This window comes from Hyperolius riggenbachi, chromosome 4, assembly GCF_040937935.1.
Source record: "Hyperolius riggenbachi isolate aHypRig1 chromosome 4, aHypRig1.pri, whole genome shotgun sequence".
Taxonomy (NCBI): domain Eukaryota; kingdom Metazoa; phylum Chordata; class Amphibia; order Anura; family Hyperoliidae; genus Hyperolius; species Hyperolius riggenbachi.
The window spans coordinates 131,380,059-131,403,121 of NC_090649.1; the positions used below are offsets into that span (position 1 = coordinate 131,380,059).

The window sequence follows — 23,063 nt, forward strand, 5'->3', positions numbered from 1 at the left end:
ACCCCATTTTGGAAAGTAGACACTTCAAGGTATTTAGAGAGGGGCATGGTGAGTCCGTGGAAGATTTCATTTTTTTTTTTTTTTTGTCAATTTTTTTTTTTTTTTTTTCTTCCTGTCTCAAAGTGTCATTTTCCGCTAACTTGTGACAAAAAATAAAATCTTCTATGAACTCACCATGCCTCTCAGTGAATACTTTGGGATGTCTTCTTTCCAAAATGGGGTCATTTGGGGGGTATTTATACTATCCTGGAATTTTAGCACCTCATGAAACATGACAGGTGCTCAGAAAAGTCGGAGATGCTTCAAAATGGGAAAGTTCACTTTTGGCACCAAAGTTTGTAAACGCTATAACTTTTACCCAATCCGATAAATATACACTGAATGTGTTTTTTTTTTTTTTTTTTTGTTTTTTTGTTTTTTTTTTATCAAAGATATGTAGCACAATAAACTTGGACACAAATGTATACAGAAATTGTACTTTATTTGACAAATTTTATCACAGAAATAAAAAAAAAAAAATTTTTGACAAAATTCATGTCGTTTTTTTTTTTGGTGAATATAATCAAAACTAAAAATCGCAGCAGCAATCAAATGGCACCAAAAGAAAGCTGTATTAGTGACCAGCAAAGGAGGGAAAATTCATATAGATAGTAGGCTGTATAACCGAGCAATAAACAGTTAAATCTGCAGTGGTCTGAATGGGGAAAAAAAGGCTCTGGTCCTTAACCACTTGCCGACCGCACGCTTATACCGTGCGTCGGCAAAGTGGCAGCTGCAGGACCATGCAGGCTGATTAATCAGGAAGCAGCCGCTCGCGCGAGCGGCTGCTTCCTGTCAAATCACGGCGGGGGGCTCCGTGAATAGCCTGCGGGCCGCCGATGGTGGCTCGCAGGCTAAATGTAAACACAAGCGGAAATAATCCGCTTTGTTTACATTTGTACGGCGCTGCTGCGCGGCAGCGCCGTAAGGCAGATCGGCGATCCCCGGCCAATCAGCGGCCAGGGATCGCCGCCATGTGACAGGGGACGTCCTGTCACTGGCTGCACAGGACGGATAGCGTCCTGTGCAGCCTCGATCACCGGGGGGGGGGGAACAGGTAGGAGAGGGAGGGGGGAATTTCGCCGCGGAGGGGGGCTTTGAGGTGCCCCCCCCCCGCCAGCCACACGCAGGCAGAAGAGATCAGACCCCCCCCCTGCACATCATCCCCATAGGGGGGAAAAAAGGGGGGCAATCTGATCTCTCTGCCTGCACCCTGATCTGTGCTGGGGGCTGTAGAGCCCACCCAGCACAGATCACTAAAAACCACGCTGGTCCTTAAGGGGGGGTAAAGGGTGGGTCATCAAATGGTTAAAGGACTTAAGAGGCCAAGTATAGAAAAAAAATAAAAAAAGTTAGCTATCTGCATCAGCTTGTAAGGCACGGAGGACGCCGTCCGTGCCCTCCGTGTCGTTCCGCCGGGTCCCCGCTGCTCAATAGCCCCCCGAACGGTCCCTGACCGCGCGGCCCAGGTCGGGCTCCCCAGTCTGTACAAACATGGCCGCCGGAGCTGGCCGCGGCTGCGCAGTACGCATAGCCGCGAGTGTGCGGCTGCGCAGCTCTAAGGCCAACCCCCCCCCCCCCCCCCCGCTACTGTTACGTGGATCGGGGGGTTGGCCTTAGAGCTGCGCAGCCGCACTCGCTGCTAACTTTCTTTTTTTTTTTTTCTATTCTTGGCCTCGTAAGTCCTTTAAGGGGTAGAAAGACTGTGGTCCTCAAGTGGTTAAGGTGTGTGCACAAGCACTACTGTAATGAACAACCGACTAAGCGGAACTGTCACATAGTCTTATCAGTCTGCCGACAGACTGCACACACGCTCTACTGTCGACAGAATGCCCGCCCAGCGGTAGGGTCTGACAGACCCGTCATTCATTACAGTAGTGCGTGTGTACGCACCTTAAGGCCTGAGACACACCAGAGGAGTTTTTCTGAGCATTTTGAGTTTTTGAAACCTGCTAATGTTATCTGTCTATGCACACTGGAGCGATAAGGTTTTGTAAGGGCTGGTTCAGACGGACGTTTGGAGGCGTTGCGTTCATTGGCGTCGCGCTGGCAATGCGTTCGGGCTTTCAGCAGCGTTCGCGTTGCGTTCGGATGCGGTCGCGTTTTTTCTTCCCCTAGGGGGACATTACCCGTCGCGGTTAACTGCCCCTGGAAGCAACATGTAGCTTCCAGGGGCTCCTTGAACGCCAGTAAAAATCGGGACCCGAACGCCGAGTTCGTGTAAACGCGCGTAAAAGCTCGGTACAAACGCTCCCATTCACTTGAATGGGAGCGTTTAACGCCAAGCCCTGAACACTGGCGGTAAACGCTGCACAAGCGTCCGTCTGAACCAGCCCTAAAAGAAAAACCCATAGCATTACATTGGGAAGAGCTTTTGAAACCTCTAGCGTTTGGGGAGCTTTTCTGGTGTGTCTCAGCCCTTACACATCAGGAGTGAGAATCTTATCGCCTGATAAGTTACTGATGCATTTCTAACCATAGCAGCTAATCTTCTGGCTGGTATTTTTCACTCACTATTGGTGAGGCTGAGATAGGAATCTTCTACCTCATATTGCATCCCTGTGCTGGATCTTTTTTCCTTATTTGAATGTCTGTCTCTGGGAGAAAACAAGATCCTAGTGCAATAAAAATGGAAGAGCAGTTGAAAGAAATATTTGACATTCACCATTGATTACTTTGCAAGGCTGTTTCTGCAACTGCATTTCTGTCTATGGAAAATATTGTTAATAGGGAGGGCCCATGAGATGCAAATAACTCTAAATGTGTGCAGAATTATGGAAATGGACGGAATGAAACCAAGGTGGGATTTCATTGGTTTATTTTTCTAGCTGCACAAATTTGCATAATTCTGCATCAGCTTTCCAGCTGTGACCGTGTTCAAGTTGTGTTTTTTTTTTTTTTTTTTTTTTTTAATATATGGTCTGTTGTCACTAATCTTAGATTGATATTGAACTGTTTAGTAGTAGCAGTTTGCTGTAGCCTTAGGGAAGATGCCCATTTGAGCTGTACTTTTCGATCTCTTTTCTATGGGCTGTCAGTAACGGTTCATTTCTCCCCCATCAGCTGGCTCAGACTGTTATAGAACTGAACAGCCAAATGCAGCAGAAGGACAAAGAAATCCAGGCTAACAAGGAAACGTGAGTGAAAAGCCAATTGTGTTTTAATTTTATCTAATATACTTTGCTGCACCCCTGCCTTTCTCTTGTGTTTCTCCTGGACATATGCCAGTTTTTGTGCGCTCCTCACCCTACTACTCCCTGTCCCTATTGCAGTATAGAGGAGTACAACCGCACCATCAGTACATTACAAACGGAGTGCCAGGACTTGCGGAATAAACTCCAAGAGCTGGAGAGGGCAAATCAGACTTTAAAAGACGAGTACGACGCTCTGCAGATAACCTTTAACGCCTTGGAGGAGAAGCTGCGGAAAACCGCAGAGGACAACCAGGAACTGGTGACTCGCTGGATGGCAGAGAAGGCTCAGGAGGCCAACCGCCTCAATGCTGAAAATGAGAAAGACTCAAAGTAAGATTTCTTTTCTCTTTTTTTATACGCATCACACAATTCTTATGTACAGGATTCGAGGTTCGAGAGATTTGAGAATCCTTTTTTGGATTCCTTGAATTCGGATTCAAGGAAATTTTGACTTCGTCCCATCTCTAGTTTGAACCATCCCCAAAATGTGTTGAAAATGAGGGGAGACTACTTCCTGTATGCTAGTCTCCCCGAGCTGTTATTGCCAGAAGAATTCAATTTGAAATGCTTTTTATTATTTGATAGAACCTCTTGCAATGTTTGAAGACCATGATTGGCACCTGCTGGGAAATTTGAGTTGGTTTGTGGATGAGAATCCTGGAAAACATTCAACTTGCTCATGTTTTGTTCTGTTTGAGAAGTGAAAGTCAAAACATGAGAAATGCTTACTGAAGTCTCATGTAGCAGTGCCACTGTTTTTTTTGATGATCCTTTTCTCTGATCCATCACCACTGTGCTCATGGATGCCATTACCAGAGATGTTGTGGAGTTGAACTATGCCAGATTTTGTCACCTCCCCTTTGTGGCGGAGCTCCGCACAGTAGAAAGCAGGTTACAGGTTAGTGGCTTTGGCAGAACCATTGTCATCTTGACGTTCCCTCTGCTGAAGGGACAGGAATTGGCAGCAATGTAGTATGGGCTGAGTGATGGATCCGAGGAGAAAAGAATTGGAGAATCGTGAGATTTTAAAGAAGGTGAGGTATTCTTCTCAAGTCATCGTTTAGAAGAGTTTCACTTTAAAGAACACCAGAAGTAAGAGGGATATGGAGGCTGCCATAACTGTTTCTTTTTAAGTAATTCCAGTTTCCTGACTGTGCTGCTGATCCTCTCTTTAATACTTTTAGCCACATACTCTGAACAATCATGCGGTAGATCAGCTTTCCGCTTGATTGAAAATGGCCGTACCAGATCGGGGTCCACTCTACTGCACAGATACAAATGGACTGCGCAGTGGCGTAAACCTGATAGGGCTTGGCTTTTTCCGCCAGAGCCCGATTGGAAGTATTCTACTGTGCCTGCGCTGGAGCCCTGAAGGTAAATATTCCAACATGTGGAGTTTGAGGGCTTTCTGCGTGGGATTCAGGAGGCTGAAGAGGACTGGGGAAGCCTCCTTAGGATCCAGAACTCTGTACATGCAAGTTGGTGAATGCTGGTTAACAAGCACCAGTGGCGCAAAGCAATAGTGTGGTCAGCTGTCCCAGCGCCCAAGTACCCGCTCCACAACACGCACTGTAAGTGAACCCTCTTTGTATTTACATTTTGGAACTGCATAGCCAGCCTCCCTCTCTCTTCGAATTGAGCAAACCTGTTCTTTATAAAGCCATTGTGAAATGTTTTCTGCTGAAGGTGTGTTGATGTCACTGCTAGTAATGTTCCCTGAGCACCCGTTTTTAGCTGCCGCTTGCAATGTGCATTTACTATGAAAACAACAAAACGATCTGGGTGAGGCTGAAGAATGGCTCTTGTACAGCAATCTCTGCATTAAAATGTCAGGATGTAATGGAAACAATTTCTAAAAATCAAAGGCTATTGGATTTTATCCTGGCTTCATGAAAAGCAATACTGTCCTATTTCTGTGGCTGGAGATATAATTAGCAGTCTCTGATGAGCTGGAGGGCAATCGAGACTCATTATAACAGAGCCCACAGTTCACTCCTAAAGCCTATAGATGTGCTTTTTCTCTAAATGGGCCTTTAGTGATGCAATCAGTGATTGGATCACTGATTTTTTAATAAGTCTTGGGGGCTGCAGTGGAAAAAGATCACTAGGTGGGAAGAGTTTACACGATGGTCCTATCGGAATACTGTGGCCAACTGCAGCATCTACACTAAGTCTGAGGTTATTAGAAAAATCCATAACATGTTTGTGCTTCTCTCTCCCCCCCCCCCCCCTTTCCTAAAATGCGCAACACCTAGTTGCTAGGGGGGCAGCGAGAGTGACAGTGCAGATGTAACAGCCTGCTAGCGATGTCGCTAGCATGGCATTAGATTTATGGGGGACAGCAGAGCGCAGGGGGGGGGCCTGGGGGGAGATGTAGCAACAGAGGCTGGGCATTAGATGCAGACCCAGCCTCTGTGAGCTAATAGGACTCTTACAAGCCACCTCAGGTTCTCTTTAAGACATTTTGGGATAACCTTAGTACAGAAAAAAATAGAGAAGCAATTATCATGGAAAGGAAGATGGTTGCACAAACATGCAAATACGTGACAAGCAATGATAATGTAAGATGCTTCCTGTGCAGCCAATACAACCTACTGTAACTGAAAGTTAGTAGATTGTACTTGTTTATAATGTTTCTTACATTTTGTAGGAAGCGTCAGGCTCGACTTCAGGAGCAGCTGGCAGAAGCTGCCAAGGAACCGCTGTCTGTAGAACAGTAAGTTTGATTGCATGAGCTGTGGGTTAATAGCCAAGACACTGGAATCAATGACTTGACTCAAGTCAGTAAAAAGCAAAGTTAATGACTGTACTTGGGGACCTGGAGAGGTTAATGACTGCTGTGCATACTGTATTATAGGCATTAACCCCCTCCTGTCACATAAGTGCAGCCAATAACGCCACCGGGCCCCTAAGTGCAGCAATTATTCACTCCCCTTCCTGTATCCAAGTATTCCTCCCCCCCCCCCCCCCGCCCCTTTACTTGTTAATTGTTGTGGCCAGGACTTACAGACCTGCGCCTACTTGCCGTTTCCTTTATCAAACTGTCACTTACCAGTGTGTAAATTGGTGCAAATAGGAATGTCACAAACAGCACACCTATTACTCAGTGTTGCTTGTGACTTGTGTATAAGTCGACCCATATTTATTGCGTCAGACCTAAACTACTAGACTTCTAGTTGAGTATATACGGTAATTCGGTCAGTCAGTTCAGATAGCTAGTATAGGCTCTAGCGGTGAGTGAGCGTGTTGACCCTATTTTGGGCAAGTGATGCCTGCTTGTGTGTGTTTCCCAAGATATCAGCAATGATATGGAGATGAGAAGTAGGCACTTTTGAAGGTTTGTTACTTTGATGGTGTATCCGGATTGATAAAAATATACATGTGCTTCGAACCTGGAGAAAGACATAAGGATGCCTATATCTAAATGAAAATATTCAACCTAAATCTGAACTCAAGGTTGAAACATACTTTCAAAAGTAGATTTTATTTGTTATCCAATAACCATTTGTACCATTGGGATTTAAATGGATTAGTATAAATGAGAGCACCATTCAGGGCCAGTTCTAGACTTCTTGCTGCCCGAGACAAACTTGTGAAATCGCATATGGTATAAAACTGCTTTTTATACAGTTACCTCAACAAATATATGCTTGGACATTCCAAAGGGGAAATAAATCTTCAGCCCCAAACACTCTATGTGCCAGGTAGTATGATCGACATGTGATCAATTATAGTTTATCTAGGTAAGCAATTTTATCTACATAAAATAGGCAAGTAGTCTATTAGCAGTTTACAAACCCCCCTAATGCCAAGGCAAAAATCCACAACTTACTTTGTTGTGGATTTTGCTGCCCGGGGAGGCAGAACTTTGAGCTGCAGCTCTGCCTCGATTCACGTCAATCCCTGCGGATCTCCGCCTCTTCCCCGCCCCTCTCAGTAAAGGAAGACTGAGATGGGTGGGGAGAGGCAGGGATTGACACGCATGGAGGCAGAGCTTACAGCCCAAAGCTCTGCCTCTGTGGAAGCACTCCCCGCATTTTTCCTCAGGGATTTGGGGGGTTTGTAAACCGCTTTCTGCCGCAGGGATGCAACGTTTTTAGCAGGGCTGATGGTGTTGAAGATAAATGTTGGATAAAAAATTGGATTTTAGGAGACTTCAGTGTCTCTTGAAGTGTAGCCACACCAAAAACCTGCACTGCAAACTATTTCATGAGGTTTCTGATAAGGTTGATGGACTGCTTCACTTTGTAGGGAAGTCTATCTCAGATTCTTCTTTAATCAATAGGTACAGTTGATAAGACGGAGCAAACGGCACATTTCTTTTTTTTCTGCAGTATTCATTCTGTGGGCAGCTTAGTAAGCATAACATACCTTTTCTCACTAGAAACCTTTTGAATTTGATGATCTACCATATCCATGTGACAGATTCAAGTAATGCAGTACTATGAGCTTGGGGGAACCTGTGTGGGATAATTCTGTGGGCTGTAAAGAGTAGCCATACAAGTTTTTATTGTATATTATGTAAGATTGTAATGGTTGCCCATAGAAATTGTGATTCTATTCCTTTGGTGACAGACCTGGGCATGAGCTCATATCCTCAGCTACCGCCTGTTGCAATGGGGAGGAGGGATGAAGACTTAGTTTATGATGAATCAGCTTCCGATGGGTGATGTAAGGAGGGGACTGGGTGCTCGGCCATCGCTCTTGCTTGAATGCTAGACCCTTAGGTGATCTCAGAGGATGCCTGTACACACTCTAGGTACACTCTAGGTCTTCTGAGACAGCCCTGGACGGTCATCTTGGCTGAGTTGAGCCTAGTACAAAATGCACCATGCTGCTTGAAAACACAAAAGGAAGAGAAAAGGTAAGTTATACAGATGTGCTTTTACTGTCCTTGCTTTGTAGCCATGACATCTGTTTTTGTAAAGTGAATCTTACTCCAGAAATTATGCAGGATTGGGTGAAAATCTCAGTTTTTGTACAGGTGGCCCTATTTAGCACTGCACCTGCCAGTTCACTAAAAGACTCTATGCAGGGCCTATTGGTTGCCGATCTCTCATCTGCTTCACCTCTATGTGCCCCCCCCCCCCCCCCCCATGGCTTTTAACTATGCATAAAGTAGCATCTCTTGTAAATACTATCCAAAATACATGATAGAGTATGGCATCTGACATGGCCAGTGCTCTTGCACATGCACATTAATGCCCCCTACACACTGCACATCCGATTTGCGATTCCGATTTTTCATGGATGCTATCAAAATAAAAAAAGAAACTCAGATAAAAACGCAGCATGCAGTACCGATTAAAAACCGTTAATCGGAATCTTATGTAAAATCGCATCGAAATTGCATGTAGTGTGCAAAAGGCCTAAATGCACATGGAATGGTTCATGCATATATTTTTGCATGAATAGTTGTGTGGTGATTGCCACTGAAACATTTTATACATTGTATAACTCCACTGGCATTATTGGCAACAGTGAAGCAACAATTGCAGTGTGTTGTAGAATTGCAGGATCAACAGAAACTTTGTAGAAACTGTGCAGAAACTTTGAGCCCATAGCCTCTCCATGGTTTTTCATGGGTGAGGGAGGGGGAAACTGGTCAAAAATAGTAGCCGTTCATTACATCTCTTTTCTTTGTTAATATCTTGAGCTTTTTTGAGGGGCCCCCCGCTTAACCAGATTTACATATCTTTTTTAGCCTCGCCTTCTGTTCTGTCTCTAAAAGCCCCTTCTGCATTGGGCTGGCACATGTTCTTTCCAACTAGCTTCTGCATCCTATCCAGCCCATCTACATCCACATTTATCTCCAGCCATGCCTGCCTCTTTACTGCTTTATTTTTATATTATTATGCATTTATGTAGTGCTGACTTCTTTCACAGCACTTAACATATAGTCTTTCAGAGGAGCTCACAGTCTAATCGTTACTATAGTCAGTCTACTATCCCTGGTGTATACTAGGCTCAATTTTTGGTGGAATGCAGTTCCTTACTTGCCTTTTTAAAGGATACCCGAAGTGACATGTGACATGATGATAGACATGGGTATGTACAGTGCCTAGCACACAAATAACTATGCTGTGTTCCTTTTTATTTTTTTTCTGTCTGAAAGCGTTAAATATCAGGTATGTAAATGTCTGACTCAGTCCTCAGACAGGAAGTGACTACAGTGTGACCCTCACTGATAAGAAATTCCCCTTTTTATCCCTTTCTTACTCTCAGAAGCCATTTTCTGCTAGGAAAGTGTTTTATAGTTGGAATTTCTTATTCGTGAGGGTCACACTGTAGTCACTTTCTGTCTGAGGACTGAGTCAGCCACTTACATACCTGATATTTAACTGTTTCAGACAGAGAAAGGAAAAAAAAGGAACACAGCAGAGTTATTTGTGTGCTCGGCACTGTACATACCCATGTCTATCTCATCATGTCACATTTCACTTCAGGTATCCTTTAATGGCGGGGACCAAACCGTGGAGGAAGTAGGCACTTTAGACTTTAAAGTGGATCTGCACTAATGGACAATAAACCAATATGTTATGAATGAAGCCTTAAAAAAACGTTTCAAACTGTTGTCTGTGTGAAGCATAAGTTCAGCAGCTAGTGGGGCAGGTTTCGGTGAGTTGTCAGTATGTCATTTGCAGGCTTTAACACTTATACACTTGGTGGAGGTGGTGGGGAGGAGGGATGTATGTACTTCGCCCAATTGAATTCCTTCTCCTTCTCAATGTCCTTGTCTGCCTCTCTCTATTGTATGTTTTGCAACGGCTTATATGTGTTTCTTCTTCTAAGTCTTGGAATAGTTCTGTGTATTGTGTGTATTATGCCTGATACACAACATGCAATTTCCCATCAAATCGATGGGTCGAATCGATCATTTCCGACAGGTCCAATCAACTTCCCGATCGATTCTGTACAGAAGTGATCAGACCTGTTGGAAATTTTCGTCTCGACCCGCCAATCTGATGGGAAATTGCATAATGTGTACCAGGCATTATGCTAATGTAGGCACTTGTTAACAGACTTCCAGTAGCTGGAATAGATTAACAATAGGGTGTGTGTTTCCCCTTCTGCAGAGATGATGATATAGAGGTGCTGAGTGATAATGCTGATCCCTCGGGGGATGTTGCAGCAGCACCAGCCGTGGGGCGCAATTCCAGGTGAGTGAGGACTCCTCCTAGTATGCTTGTGCTTTTGGATGAGTGATTTTACAGGTGTCCTCAGAAAGATGAGGATTTATGTTATAGCCGTGTGACGACTTTTTTTTTTTTTTTCTCCTCCGAGGGCTAAATCTATTTTGTGTCACTATACTTAACCATTAACAATTGTGGTGCATCTTTAATTCTGTATCGTCTTGGTATTCTAATGTTTTCACGCCTTCTTCTAACTTCACCAATTCCCTCCACTCGCCCAAATATGGAAACTAACATTGGTAGATTAACCGCTTGCATACCGACATCTCGGTGCACAGAATCGCAGCTGTTGTCTTACCCATCACTATGACAGCAGAGCTCTGTGAGCCGGCTAGGAGCAGAATTCATTGGCTCCTGACCCTGTGATCAATGTGAGCCAATGTAATCTGCTCCTGACCGGCTCAAGGAGCTCTGCTGTCATGCTGCCAGCATGGCGAGTGAGCTGTACCAGCGGACAGAAGTTAATGTATGCTCTGTCAGTGTTAGGCAAACATAAACTGGGAGTAGATTTTAACTATCGATGTCCTCACACATTGGTGCATTTGCAGTGCGATGAATTTGGTCGGAATAACATGTAGCATGTGTGCTTTACTGGACAACATGCACGCTAACAGCTGGGGTGTTGGCATATGTCTATGGACTGTATGTTCCACTATATGCCAAGATACACAATGATAATGTGTGTGCAAATTTACAACAATGTTGCGATTTTCTATTTTTCAGCACATTAAAATTCTCACCGATTCTGTCTAAGCACTTCATGCATCTGTCTGTGTTCTCACCAGGCTCTTTTAGCCGGGTGCTTCATTTGGCTAATATTGGTGAGCAGCCAGCTGTCATAGGCTTGCCTCCTCATCCTCCTCCTACGCTGTGAGTTGCATTGTGCTGCATTCCCCCATCGCACCCCACCAGCTACTTTTTCATGCCGCCCTGCTGGACAATATTTCTGGAGAGAACAGTGTGTATTTGACCAAATCACCTGTACACCTCACTGCTCTCTGGAAGGGGAAGCCTTTTGGTGGTGGCTAAGGCTGTCCAAGATGATAGCCAACTGAGTTGTGCAGGCATAATCCAGCTGCTGAATATTTCCAGTTTAGAGCCTAGAGATGCATCTGTGTACTGTACAGCTGTTGGTGCATCAAACACCCATGATGCCAATATGGTCTTGAGAACAAAAAAAATGTGTCCTTAATATCCATACAGTAGGGCTTTCCAAAGCTAATTTCTGGTTGAGCCCAAGACTGCATGCATGAAATTGGCATCCAAAACTCATTTTTCAAAGTGGCCAGATGTTGCTTGCACTTCAGACTGCCTCCTGCCATCCTAAAGGAGAACTCAGGAGATGTTATGTAAAAGTATCAATTTCCAATTTTTTTTATTCAAATTTCTTTGCTTACAATATGCTTTTAAATAATTCTTAACAGTATCTTCGGTATAGTAAACACAGTGCATCATAGAGTGCGATTAAATTAATTGCAGCAGGGGTGCTTCTCCAGTGGGGAACATAGTCATTCTGATGACCTGTGGAGGGAATTACTTCCGAAGTTATTTTTAAAAATGTACTGTAAAGCTAAATCCTTATTTACTACCCAGTCCAATTACATCTCAAGGGGATTCTTGTGGCATGCACTAGGGGGGCAGTGAAAGCTAGGTGAATAGATGGGTATGTGAGTAAAGTATTCAAAATATGTTATGGCATGCTTAACATTTATAAATATACAGATGTTTTCTTTATCACATGAATACCTTTTTATAGAAGTGGTCAATTATAGCATTGTCCACTTTATAGCATGTGTTATTTGTGCCCTCAAAGCCAGACGTGGGTATAGTTCTTCCAGTGTTATTCCTAGATTGTGGTGTTTGTGGTGGTCTTTTCACTCACCTCTTGTGATGTACGCTACCGGTTACTGGGGAGAAAATGTTCTAGTATTCTAGTCACTTGCTGTTGTCCTCTGTCATGTTTGCTTTCATCTGAAATTGACTTGCATGCAAACAAACCACCAGAGTATGCATGGCTAGTCCTCTCCCTTTGAAGATGCATTCTTCATTGGTATTCCCTTTGTCTTGTCCAATAGCTGTATGTCGTCCGTGGTGTTTTGTAGATTGAGATTTATACGTATTTGATTGGGATGCTTTGGATCCTGTGATTGGGCTTATTCCTGTGCTCCCTCTTCCTCTAGTAAGAGACTCTCTCAGCCTGGCGTAGGAGGCCTCCTGGATTCTATCACTAATATTTTCGGGTAGGTCTGCATTTTTCTGTATTACACCTCTGTGGTTAGGAGTTTTGTTTTCCATGAGACTGAATCTGCTGTATAGAAGTTTTACTGAAAACAGTAGAGGTTTTGAGCAATAAAACAGGTGAAGGATTGAACAGAAATTTGCTGTGACTCCTTTTTTTTTGATAGAATCTAAGTCACATGCAAAAGTGTTTACCGAGCCCATGTACATGAGCCCCTTTCAAACTTTATTCATCAAAACCCATTGTTTATCGATCCTTGATTGTATTTTTACTTTATTGTTGAAGACAAATATATACTGCTGAAAGGGTGTCAGATTACCAACTGGTTCTGAATTGAATCCAACAATAATATTGCCATGTCCACGTGGTCACAGGACATAGCTATGCCAAAGATAGTGAAAGGAATGCAGTATGTGTTCATGGTTTTAAGAGCAGGACTTAGTCTTGACTGGTTTGTATCCTCTGGTTGGATGGTGTTGTGCCACCTATACAGACTGCCTAGAAGGACTTGTAAGGATTGAATGAAAGGACAGCAATCTGCAAGAAGGAATTTTTTTCTGGCAGTAAAGTTGGATATACTGTACTTGCTGTGGTATGTTTTTGGACAACAATCCAAAATGCAGGGAATGCATAATATAATCCACCCAAACAATTTACGGTAACTTGTTTGATAAAATTGTATTGGTTGATTTCCATGTTTTAAGCTTTGACCATTCACAGCTGCTAGATTGAGAAGTCTAGGAACTCAGAAACAGTACTGGCGATCAGTGATAAATATAGACCTGTTCTTTTTTTCCCTTCAAACACCGGTTAATGGCGAGCGGTCCTGAATGGGTCAGTGTAAAGAGACTTTTCTCTGCAAGCACCTAAGATTGACTGTAAGGCTTTGTTCACATTATAGATCGCAGTGCTATCGCAAGCGCTGAACAATTTTGTGGAGTTTAAAAAAAAAAAAAAGCTTTGCGCTTAGAAAAGCTCTTTGTAAGCCATTTATTTATTTATTTTTCCCTCAGCGTCAGTCAGGAAGTGAACTCTGGTAGCCAAAAAATAATAAATACATTGGGCTTGATTTGGGCACTTAATGTGAAGGAGCGGCCGCTAATTTATGCCTTAAATGGCAGCGATCGCTGCTATGTAAGGAGCGTGCCTTCCTATGCATAGTTACTATGTATAGGAAGGCACGCTCCTATCTAAGGAAGGCACGCTCCTTAAATAGCAGCGAGCGCTCCTTCACATTAAGGTGCCCTGCTTTAGCAGTGCAGCTTGGTGAATCAAGCCCAATATATTTATTCATAAAAGCGCTCGGGAAATCGCTATACAGTGCTTTTTCAAGCGCTTTGCGATTTCCCTATACCTTCCATTGAGCCAAAGCGCTCAGAAAATGGTACATGTAGTGCGTTTGGAATTTCCAGAAAATCGAAACTCTTAATGTGAACACTATCATAGGAAATAATTGCACAAGCACTTTTAGGGCGATTTGCAAAGTCGCCAGCGCTGAAAAAAGAATTAGCAAACGCTCAGTGTGAATGAGCCCTAATTGTCTACCAACAGAGCAAACTCACTTTATCTGTTAGTGTCCTTTAACGAAGCCGGACCCATGCCTACAATCCAGTGGTTATCGAATTTACCTTTTGCTGCTTCAGGTCATATGACAATTTTTGAAATGTTAACTTGACACAAAAACTGCAGGATTTTGAACTCTGCTAAATGGAATATTTAGATATTTGCCTGGAGCTGGAGTGTAAAGGTAAAGTGAGTTTGCTCAATTTACTAATCTATCACACTCCAATGAGTTCTGGTTCACCATAAGCTTGCTGGTTAGTCTATACCTCTGGGTGTTTCAAGTCCTACTCCATAGAGCCACATTAACCTCCTTAGCGGTAATCCCGAGTCAGGTTCGGGACGGAAAGCCGCAGAACAGGGTGGTAATCCCGTGCCTGAGTGAGTTTCATGCAGGAGCTGCTGCAGTATGTTTTTTGTTTTTTTTCTTCCTGTTTTTAGGGTCTAAAAGTTTGTGAAAAAATGTTATGGCTTTTAGACATTAAATCTGGAAATGATTATAACGCCAGGGAGGTAATCCATGCCATGCACTGATGAGGATCAACCAATCCGAAACATTCTGTATGCATGTTGGATTATTATGGCTCTGTACTAATTACAAGCTGACACATCATTGCATTCCAGCGGTTCTGGAGGTGTGTTTAGCTTCTAAGGGCAACAATGGTTAATTGCATATATTCAGCAGTGTTGCACTGGGAGACATCTCAAGCTTACTCTGACCTGAATTATTGCAAATTCTTTCTGTTTTAAGAAAGCAAACTTATGTTTTTTAAAATAATTGTCATTGATGTTGAAGTTATTTTATGTAAAGGACACCTGAACTAAAAATTATATGGATGCTGCCATATTTATTTCTTTTTAAACAATACCAGTTACTTGTCTGTCCTGCTGATCTCGTTGGTTGCAGTAGTATTTGACTCACACATCTGAAACAAGATTAGGCCTAATCCAGTCAGAATTACTTGATTTGGCAGGCTTGTTCCAGGTCTATGCCTAAGTGCCTTTGAGGCAGAGGCTAAGCAAGACAGCCAGGCAAGCTGCATTTACTAATAGTAAATATGTCCGCCTCCATATCACACTCACTTCAGGTGTACTTTAATGTTATTCAAAATGACCTTTCTCTATCCGCATGCAGACAGATGCTTCCTTACAACCTTACCAACAGTCCATCATTTTTTTGGACTCAACAGCCCCAATTGCCAATTTCCCTGCTTATGTGACCAATGACTTGAACTTGTTCATCATCCTCCTCCAAAACAATTAAGTTTTCTCTAGTATATCATATGTGTGGGTAAAGGGCCTACGTGTTGAAAGAGCACCTAATTTATATCCACATTCAGGGGCTGATCCAGTGCAGACGTGCATTGTTACCACTTCCTCTCAGCTGAGTGCAAATCCCCTGTCAATATTTACATTTTCAGCTGAGGCAGAGACTACAATACATTGGTAGGCTGCTTTATGCTGGGTCTACACGTGCCGATCTTACTTATCAATCGAGCCGCTGATGCGGCTTGATTGATAAGAACCGACCCGTCCGATCTCGCCGCGGACGTTTCCCTGCTCGACCCCCGTGAGCGGACAATAGCAGGGAATCGAGCGGAAGATAAGCGAGGACGTGCGTGTATCGAATCCGACGGACGAGCGGGGACGCAGCAGGTACGCGCGGGGATGCGGAAGTCGATCCGGCGACTAATCGAACCGCCGGATCGCTCCGTCTAGATGCTTTAGTTGCATATGTATTTATTTGACAATGCACTGTATGCTGCAGGGAATTGTTGTCCTACTATTTTCATTAAAACACTAGTTGGGTCAATTTTTATATTGTTAAATGCTTTAGTTGTCTGAAATTTTTATTCAAGTGTTTTGATAGTATGCGCATCAACTGCATCTGAGTTGTTTCATTTTAAAATTCATTGTGGTGATGTACAGAACAAAAATCAGGAAAAAAAAGTTCTTTGTCCAAATATTTATGGACCTAACTGTACATGTCTCCAGTTTGGTGCCCATGAGTGTCATTGTTTGTGCCTAGAGAGTTAATCTCCATCTTCTGTTTCCTGATTTCCTCCCTGCTCTTCCTGTTCCTGGCTGACCTCTGAACTCTCCCTACAGCTTGTCTGAGTCTCCCCTCTTGGGCCATCATACTGACACTGCCAGGTGATATTTCCTCTCGTTGCACTCCTTTTCATTCAAACTCCCATAATCTGCAAGACTTTTTTTATTATTTATTTTTTTACAATGCACTTAAAGCGGACCCAAACCAAACAGTTTTTTTAGGCTGCTTACACACCAAGACGTTACAGGCGCACGTTAGTGCGCCTGTAACGCTCCCCCAACGCACAGCAATGTAACACAAGTGGGCTGTTCACACAGCCCACGTTGCGTTACATGTAATGCTGCACGTTCGGTGCAAAGTGCAGCATGCTACGGCGTTGGAGCGGCTATAGCCGCGTTAGACTGTTTGCACATGCGCAGTGGGGGGCGGAGAGGAGGCGGGGAGAGCCAGCTACAGTAGCCGCGCACATGGCTACTTAATATTCACTGCACTGGCGGCAGCTGATTGGCCGGCGGGACCACGTGATGCGGAGTGTCTCGCTCCGCATCACGTGGTCCCGCTGGCCAATCAGCGCCACTCTGGGAGACATTATAGGAATCGAGCCGCCGAACGCGGCTCACTCTACCGTCGGCTTTTGCAGCACCATACGTTGTGTTAGGTGCACGTTATGCGACCTTAACGTGGCACCTAACACAACGTCTTGGTGTGCAAGAAGCCTTAATCCAAAATATTTAGTTGCACCACTCTGACACATACATAAATAAACACTCCTTCAAGCCTATGAGCATTTCAGTGCATGCTTTTCACCCTTCTCTTTTCATAACTAGGGTTATACAGGTAGCAGCCTTTACTTCAGAGCTTAGTAGGAGGTTTTAGATCATGGGTGTGTTTGTCATCAGCTACCCTCCCTCACGGGGGCGTTGTCTATGTGAAATCTCACACAAGCTGAGATCGCCTCCCCTTTGACATCAGTAGCAGCCTGTTTTGTTTATCTCCTCCACCAGTCTGCCGGATTCTGTCCCAGCAATATGAAACTTCCTTTCATATTGCCGTGACAGAATCCGGCAGACTGGTGGAGGGGTTCCTCCAATAAATGTAAAATATTTTATATTTGTTGTCATGCAGCTGAAAAAAGGCTATGTATGAATATAATTTAGAAAATAGATTTTATTTATTGTATTATTAATTTGGGTCCACTTTAAGCGCCCACGTACATTGAAACCAATTTTTTAAAAATGATTTCCCTTCTGCAGTTTGTTGTTTTTGCTTCTTCTTTGTAAACCAGGTTAAGATTATGTTCACACTGTGTTTCCTAATATCCGTGCTGTAACACAGGCATAACTTGGCTCATACTCTACATGGAAAAAGACGTGTTATTTCATAGCATGATTAGGAAAGCAAATTTTATGTGTGTTTGGCAATAGCAGATGTTATGTGCTTTGCATTGTTCAGCAATAAGGGCTGATCCACACTGACTGCGGTTTTGTGCTTTTGTTGCATTTTTGAAAAACGCGTTCTCATTTGTTTGAAAATCACTACATTTTTTGAATTGCTTGATTAGTATTTTTTTTTCCACTTTTTTTTCTAAATCACTGTCATTCTCATTCAATTGAATGAGAATGCGTTTTTGAAGTGCAAATGCAAGCAGTGTGGCTCAGTCCTTAGCAGCATTCATATGCTATGATGGCTTTACTTTTATAATTTGCAATCCTCAGAACCCAGTATTGTCATTTTTTTTTCTAAACGGTATTGCTTGTCTTCAGGAGGGACCAACACCTAGTCTTTGCAGGGGATGAGTTTCTAACATAAATGCTGTCTTGCTTTTCAGGAGACGGCCTCTGACTTCCTACCCGGCTTCCCAGGACTTCCCAGATACTCAGGCTGGAGGTACTCGGGAAGTAAGAGTCCCAGTTTCTGCACTCCACTCATTTGTAAGTATTCCTAGTGAAATTACTGATTTCCCCCCCCCCCCCCCCCCCATGCCTTTCATCTTATCCTCCTGAGGTTGAAGTTGATTTGCCATTGATTTGTTTGCTAGTGCATTGCTTTACCATGAAAGGGTCGATGATGATTTGTAAAAGGTCTGATGGTACTCTGTTCTCTCACCACCCTTTCAGCTCCCAGCAGGCTCAGACTTCTCACCATCACACACTAGATGTGTTGTGTATGGTTTATGAGGCTGCTGACACAGTTGGAAACTGGCTGCCCTGTGTTACCGGAAGTATAAGGCAATACAGATATCCCAGTAGTCCTACATATTCGATGTTTAAGGAGATTGGGGAGTGGGTAGAATTTTATGTAGTGCGTGATCACAAGTTTTCAATCTGAGACCTTTAACACAGAAGTAATTTAAAGTGCATTTCTCTTGGTAAATGGAATAGAACTAAGAAAAAGGGTGTGCAATCAGGGCACCGCAGAGCAAAAACCAAAGGTGTTTGCCGTCCTTGTGTCCAAGACTGGTACTGCATGTACAGTGGCAATTAGGATACCTATCCATTTTCACTTAAGTGATGGATGTTGATGTAGTGATATCAAATAGTATTAATGTAATTGAGTTTTTTGTTTGTTTTTTTTTTCCAGCTATGACCTGATTGCATATACCCTTTTTATTTTATTTTTTTTCTCTACTTTCTACATGCCTAGGTGTATTTTTGAGGAATAGCATTTTTTTTATTAGTGACTCTGATATCCACATTTTATTGTGTAGTGATAATTGTGTAATGAAGGTGGATTAACATTTTTCCGTTAACTTAAAGGATGCCCACGATGGTGAAGTCAATGCAGTCCGGTTTAGCCCAGGTTCCCGCTTATTGGCAACAGGGGGAATGGACCGACGGGTAAAATTATGGGAAATAATTGCAGGTAAGATAAAATATATCCAGCTACCAGAAAGAGCAAGCATTGCACTAAGGAGCCTTTGCTGAAAACATACTTTTTATGCAGCAAATTTTAATTTGAAAGATTGCCTTTCTTTGGTTTGTGCTGTAATTACACAAAAATGTAAAGCTAAGCTTTTGTTGCACGCTATTTATATGAATGAGTTTCTCACCTTCACATTCCCACACACTTGATTAGCAATAAAGCCAATAGTTACCAAGAAGTCACATGACTTCCTGCCAGGTTCTGAGCAGTGTAGCACATTAGCAGCCTAGGCACGCTGCTTTCACGGATCGGTGCCCACTACCTCAAGAAGTAAAGGGGCAGGTATAGAGACTTCTAAAACAAACTACAGATGATTGAGGCTGGAATTACATTAGGCAGTGGGGAAAACCATGCTTTTTCTGCGTATTACTTATTTTTTTAATTTTTTTTTGGGGGGGGGGGGGGGGGGGAGCATGTTTGTATGCATTTTTAATTTCAAGTTTGCGCTTTTCATGCATTTTTGGTGCATTTGTGGGTTCAATATTTTCTCTTTATCAATGAAGTAAAATAGTAGTTTTTTGTTTTTTTAATTTAAAGACCATCAAAAATACATGTATAAACAGTCCTCTGCGTCTCCATTGAAAAGCATCGTGTGCATTTACATGCGTTTTTGAGAAATATGCAACAAGTTGTGAGTTTCCAAAACGCACAATTTAAAATGCACATATATGCATTTTACGTGCGGCCCATAGAATTACATTATGGGCAAAAAATGCTCGCGTTTTACAAAATGCTAGCAATTCTGCCTAGTGTGCCTCTAGCCTCAGGCATTTTTTATTTTGTTTGTTTTGGGCAATAGTGAGCAGAGATTCAAGTTTCTTGCAGATTTCTTGCAATTTATGTGTCGTTTGAAACTCGATCAGTCATTTTCAGGAGGAAGTACTGTAAATCTGATTTGAATTCAAGCTGCGTACAATATGCATGAAATCTGCATGAAAGATGAAGCTATTTGCATCTCCTTGATCTTTTCTGATGATAAAGCAGGGATAAGTATATGCAAAGAATTCGGGATATTTTGTTTTTTAAAATATTTTGATTGAGTCTTTCCTGGTCTATGATGAATAGTAAAAGGTCTGATTGCACTTGTGTCGCCCTGCTGCCTGTGCACTCCCAGCATCCCCTGTATACACATCAGGCTCTAGTTATGCCATGTTTGTTTCCAGGAGGTGCTGACATTCTTGGGTGACTTGTGTTGTGCTTCTCTGAGACTTGAGATGTGTGACTGCAAGAAGCATCCTACATGTACGAGAATCTTGGAGTGTGGCTTGCTGGGACTGGACAAATTCAAGTGCATGATCTTTAGTTTTCAATCTGAGACCTCCACTCTGATTTTATATATATATTCTTGCTCTGTAAAAATATAATGTTCCGGTATATCATTTTTTTTGTTTTGCCCTTACAGATAAATGTGAGGCAAAGGGCGCACTCACAGGCAGCAACGCTGGAATTACAAGTATAGAATTTGACAGTGCGGTGAGTGGCATCACTTGTATGGTTTCAGTATGATTGATTAGCACTCTTGCTAATCTTGACAGATCTGACAATGTCAGAAACGCCTGATCTGCTGCATGCTTGTTCAGGGTCTATGGCTAAAAGTATTAGAGGCAGAGGATCATCAGGACAGCCAGGCAACTGTTATTGCTTAACCACTTGAGGACCACCGTGTTAAACCCCCCTAAAGGCCAGGCCATTTTTCGCTTAATTGGCCACTGCAGCTTTAAGGCCTAGCTGCAGGGCCACACAACTTGGCACACAAGTGATTTCCCCCCACCCCCTTTTCTCCCCACCAACAGAGCTTGCGGTTAGACCCCGCCCCCACCATGTTTGTTTATTTTTTGCAAATATTTGTTTGGATTTCTTTTTTCTTGTTTTTGTATTAAAATCCAGCCCACCCCGATCCCCTTTTTTTTTTTTTTTTTTTTTTTTTTTTTTTTTTAATACCGAACTCCTTATATGGGCTGCTGCACATACACTATATTCTTGGGAGAGAAGGCCCTGATCGGCCAAGAACCCTCTAGTGTGTGTAGATGGCTTTACTATCTTTTGTGAGTTTACTCTGATACAGTGAAACGCCGTCAAACTACCACCACTCCCCTGCTGTGTCCAAGTGGCAGATATCTTCCACCGAGTGCTAATTTAAAAAAAAATAAATTATTATTTATTTATTATTTTTTTTATTTTTTTTTGCTGCAAGTCAATCGAAATTATGATCTATGCGGCTCATTGCACTCTAGATTCCAGACATACTCAATCACGGATCAAATCTGCCAGGGAAAATCAAAGCATGTATGACCTGCTTTAAAGGGGTTCTGTAGCGCATTATAAAAACAAAAACCTGTCACTTACCTGGGGCTTCTACCTGCCCCCTGCAGATACCTACCCTGTCACTCAAGAATCATCCGTTCCCTGCCACAGGTCACATCCAGTTATTCGTCTAACTAAACGAATGTCGCTGCTGCGCCGCCGTCGCTCCCGCCTCCTGCACAGTAAGTGACCCACGGCATGGGGACAGGAGGATCCTTGAGGACCGGCGCAGGACGTATCTGCAGGGGGCCTGTAGAAGCCCCAGGTAAGTGACAGTTTTTTTTTTTTTTTGTTTTATAAGCCCTGCAGAACCCCTTTAATGTTTTTGGGGTAAAAATAGCTGGGTGGGGTGGTTGTGTGCTTAGTAGTGAGAGCTGCTCCCTAGCAAAGGAGTAGCCATACAATAGTCGGTCATTGGGCAACTCTGGTTCAAAATCAGAAAAGGGTGCGGAGCCACAAACTGCCAGTCAGATTTCTGATATGGGAACATTTATATTCATGTAGAGGAACCCAAAAACTCATAAACGTGGTCATTGAGGGTCTGGGTGTCAAGGTTAGAAAAAGTGGGCGGAGCCAACAGCCAAATACATACCTGGGCAACGCCGGGTCTTCCGCTAGTTATGAAAGACTCCTATATATACATGCACAATCAGCTACCTATATCTGTTTTTTTTAAAGAAAATATGGTGACTGCTTTATTGCAGCAGCTCAAAAAACTCTTTTCATAGATTTATTGCTTTTTTGTGGATTAATATTTTCTCTCAATTACAGTTCAAATTTATTAGGAGTGTATTTTTTCCCCGACTCCAAAAATTACTGACTCCACAGCCTTGCAAGCAACTGTCAGAAGTTGGATTTAATTGGTGTGTGTGTGAGATAACTGTATTTCTTCTTTTTAGGGTACATATCTTTTGGCTGCTTCCAATGATTTTGCCAGCAGGATTTGGACTGTAGATGATTACCGGCTTCGGGTAAGATTTATTATATTTTAAATTGCATTATGGGCTCTAAATTTCTGGTACAAGAAGTCAGTGATGATTAGTAAAAGGTCTGATGGCGCTGTGTGTTTTCTTTGTACATCGTGCTCCCAGCAGTGTCTGTTTCCAGTTATGCTTTATATACGCACTGACTGGTCAGTAAGACTGCTGACATCCAGGATAACCACACTACTTGCTCCTCCCATAGTACTGGGAGCTTTGCTGGTGATGGGCATCCAATATGAACCCCTTACAAGGAGATTGGTGTATTCTGAATTGCAGTGCATGAAAACCTAAGAAAGCTGAGACTTCTTCCTTGTTAGACTTTTTTTTTTTTTTTTATTTGATAGAATTTTTTTTAGGTTGACCCAGATATGTGTTTTTGCTTAACCTACTTTAGTTCCTGGACGTAGAAACTACGTCCAGGATTCATGTGCACGCGCGCTCCCGGCCCGCGGTTCGTTAGCCAGGCAATCAGTGAATCGGGCTATGGTGCCCGATCACTGATTCCTCTCCCCCGCTGAAAAAGCAACAGCTTCTCTTGGAAGCTTAGTTTTTCTGGCTGTTTCCTCCCCCATGCGT

The 23,063-nt window shown here is 43.0% G+C and overlaps 1 protein-coding gene and 3 non-coding genes across 9 annotated transcripts in view; all 4 read left to right on the forward strand.

The window, feature by feature from the left end:
- The window catches only part of ATG16L1 (autophagy related 16 like 1), a 55,352-nt gene that overhangs the window by 13,466 nt on the left and 18,823 nt on the right, over positions 1-23,063 (forward strand). The window contains exons 4-13 of one of the 6 annotated variants that reach the window (XM_068280695.1): positions 3,103-3,176; positions 3,312-3,563; positions 5,884-5,949; positions 10,310-10,393; positions 12,607-12,666; positions 16,335-16,379; positions 18,107-18,209; positions 19,035-19,140; positions 20,603-20,673; positions 22,404-22,475. In XM_068280695.1, coding sequence (XP_068136796.1) covers positions 3,103-3,176; positions 3,312-3,563; positions 5,884-5,949; positions 10,310-10,393; positions 12,607-12,666; positions 16,335-16,379; positions 18,107-18,209; positions 19,035-19,140; positions 20,603-20,673; positions 22,404-22,475 — 933 coding nt within the window. The remainder of the gene's footprint in view (positions 1-3,102; positions 3,177-3,311; positions 3,564-5,883; positions 5,950-10,309; positions 10,394-12,606; positions 12,667-16,334; positions 16,380-18,106; positions 18,210-19,034; positions 19,141-20,602; positions 20,674-22,403; positions 22,476-23,063) is intronic. The other 5 variants (XM_068280696.1, XM_068280697.1, XM_068280698.1 and 2 more) reach the window with 5 other exon arrangements.
- LOC137505482 (small Cajal body-specific RNA 6) lies at positions 18,338-18,610 on the forward strand. The gene has a single exon (XR_011020093.1). It is a non-coding gene; the product is annotated as a small Cajal body-specific RNA 6 (non-coding RNA).
- Positions 20,250-20,519, forward strand: LOC137505481 (small Cajal body-specific RNA 6). The gene has a single exon (XR_011020092.1). It is a non-coding gene; the product is annotated as a small Cajal body-specific RNA 6 (non-coding RNA).
- LOC137505483 (small Cajal body-specific RNA 6) lies at positions 22,531-22,791 on the forward strand. The gene has a single exon (XR_011020094.1). It is a non-coding gene; the product is annotated as a small Cajal body-specific RNA 6 (non-coding RNA).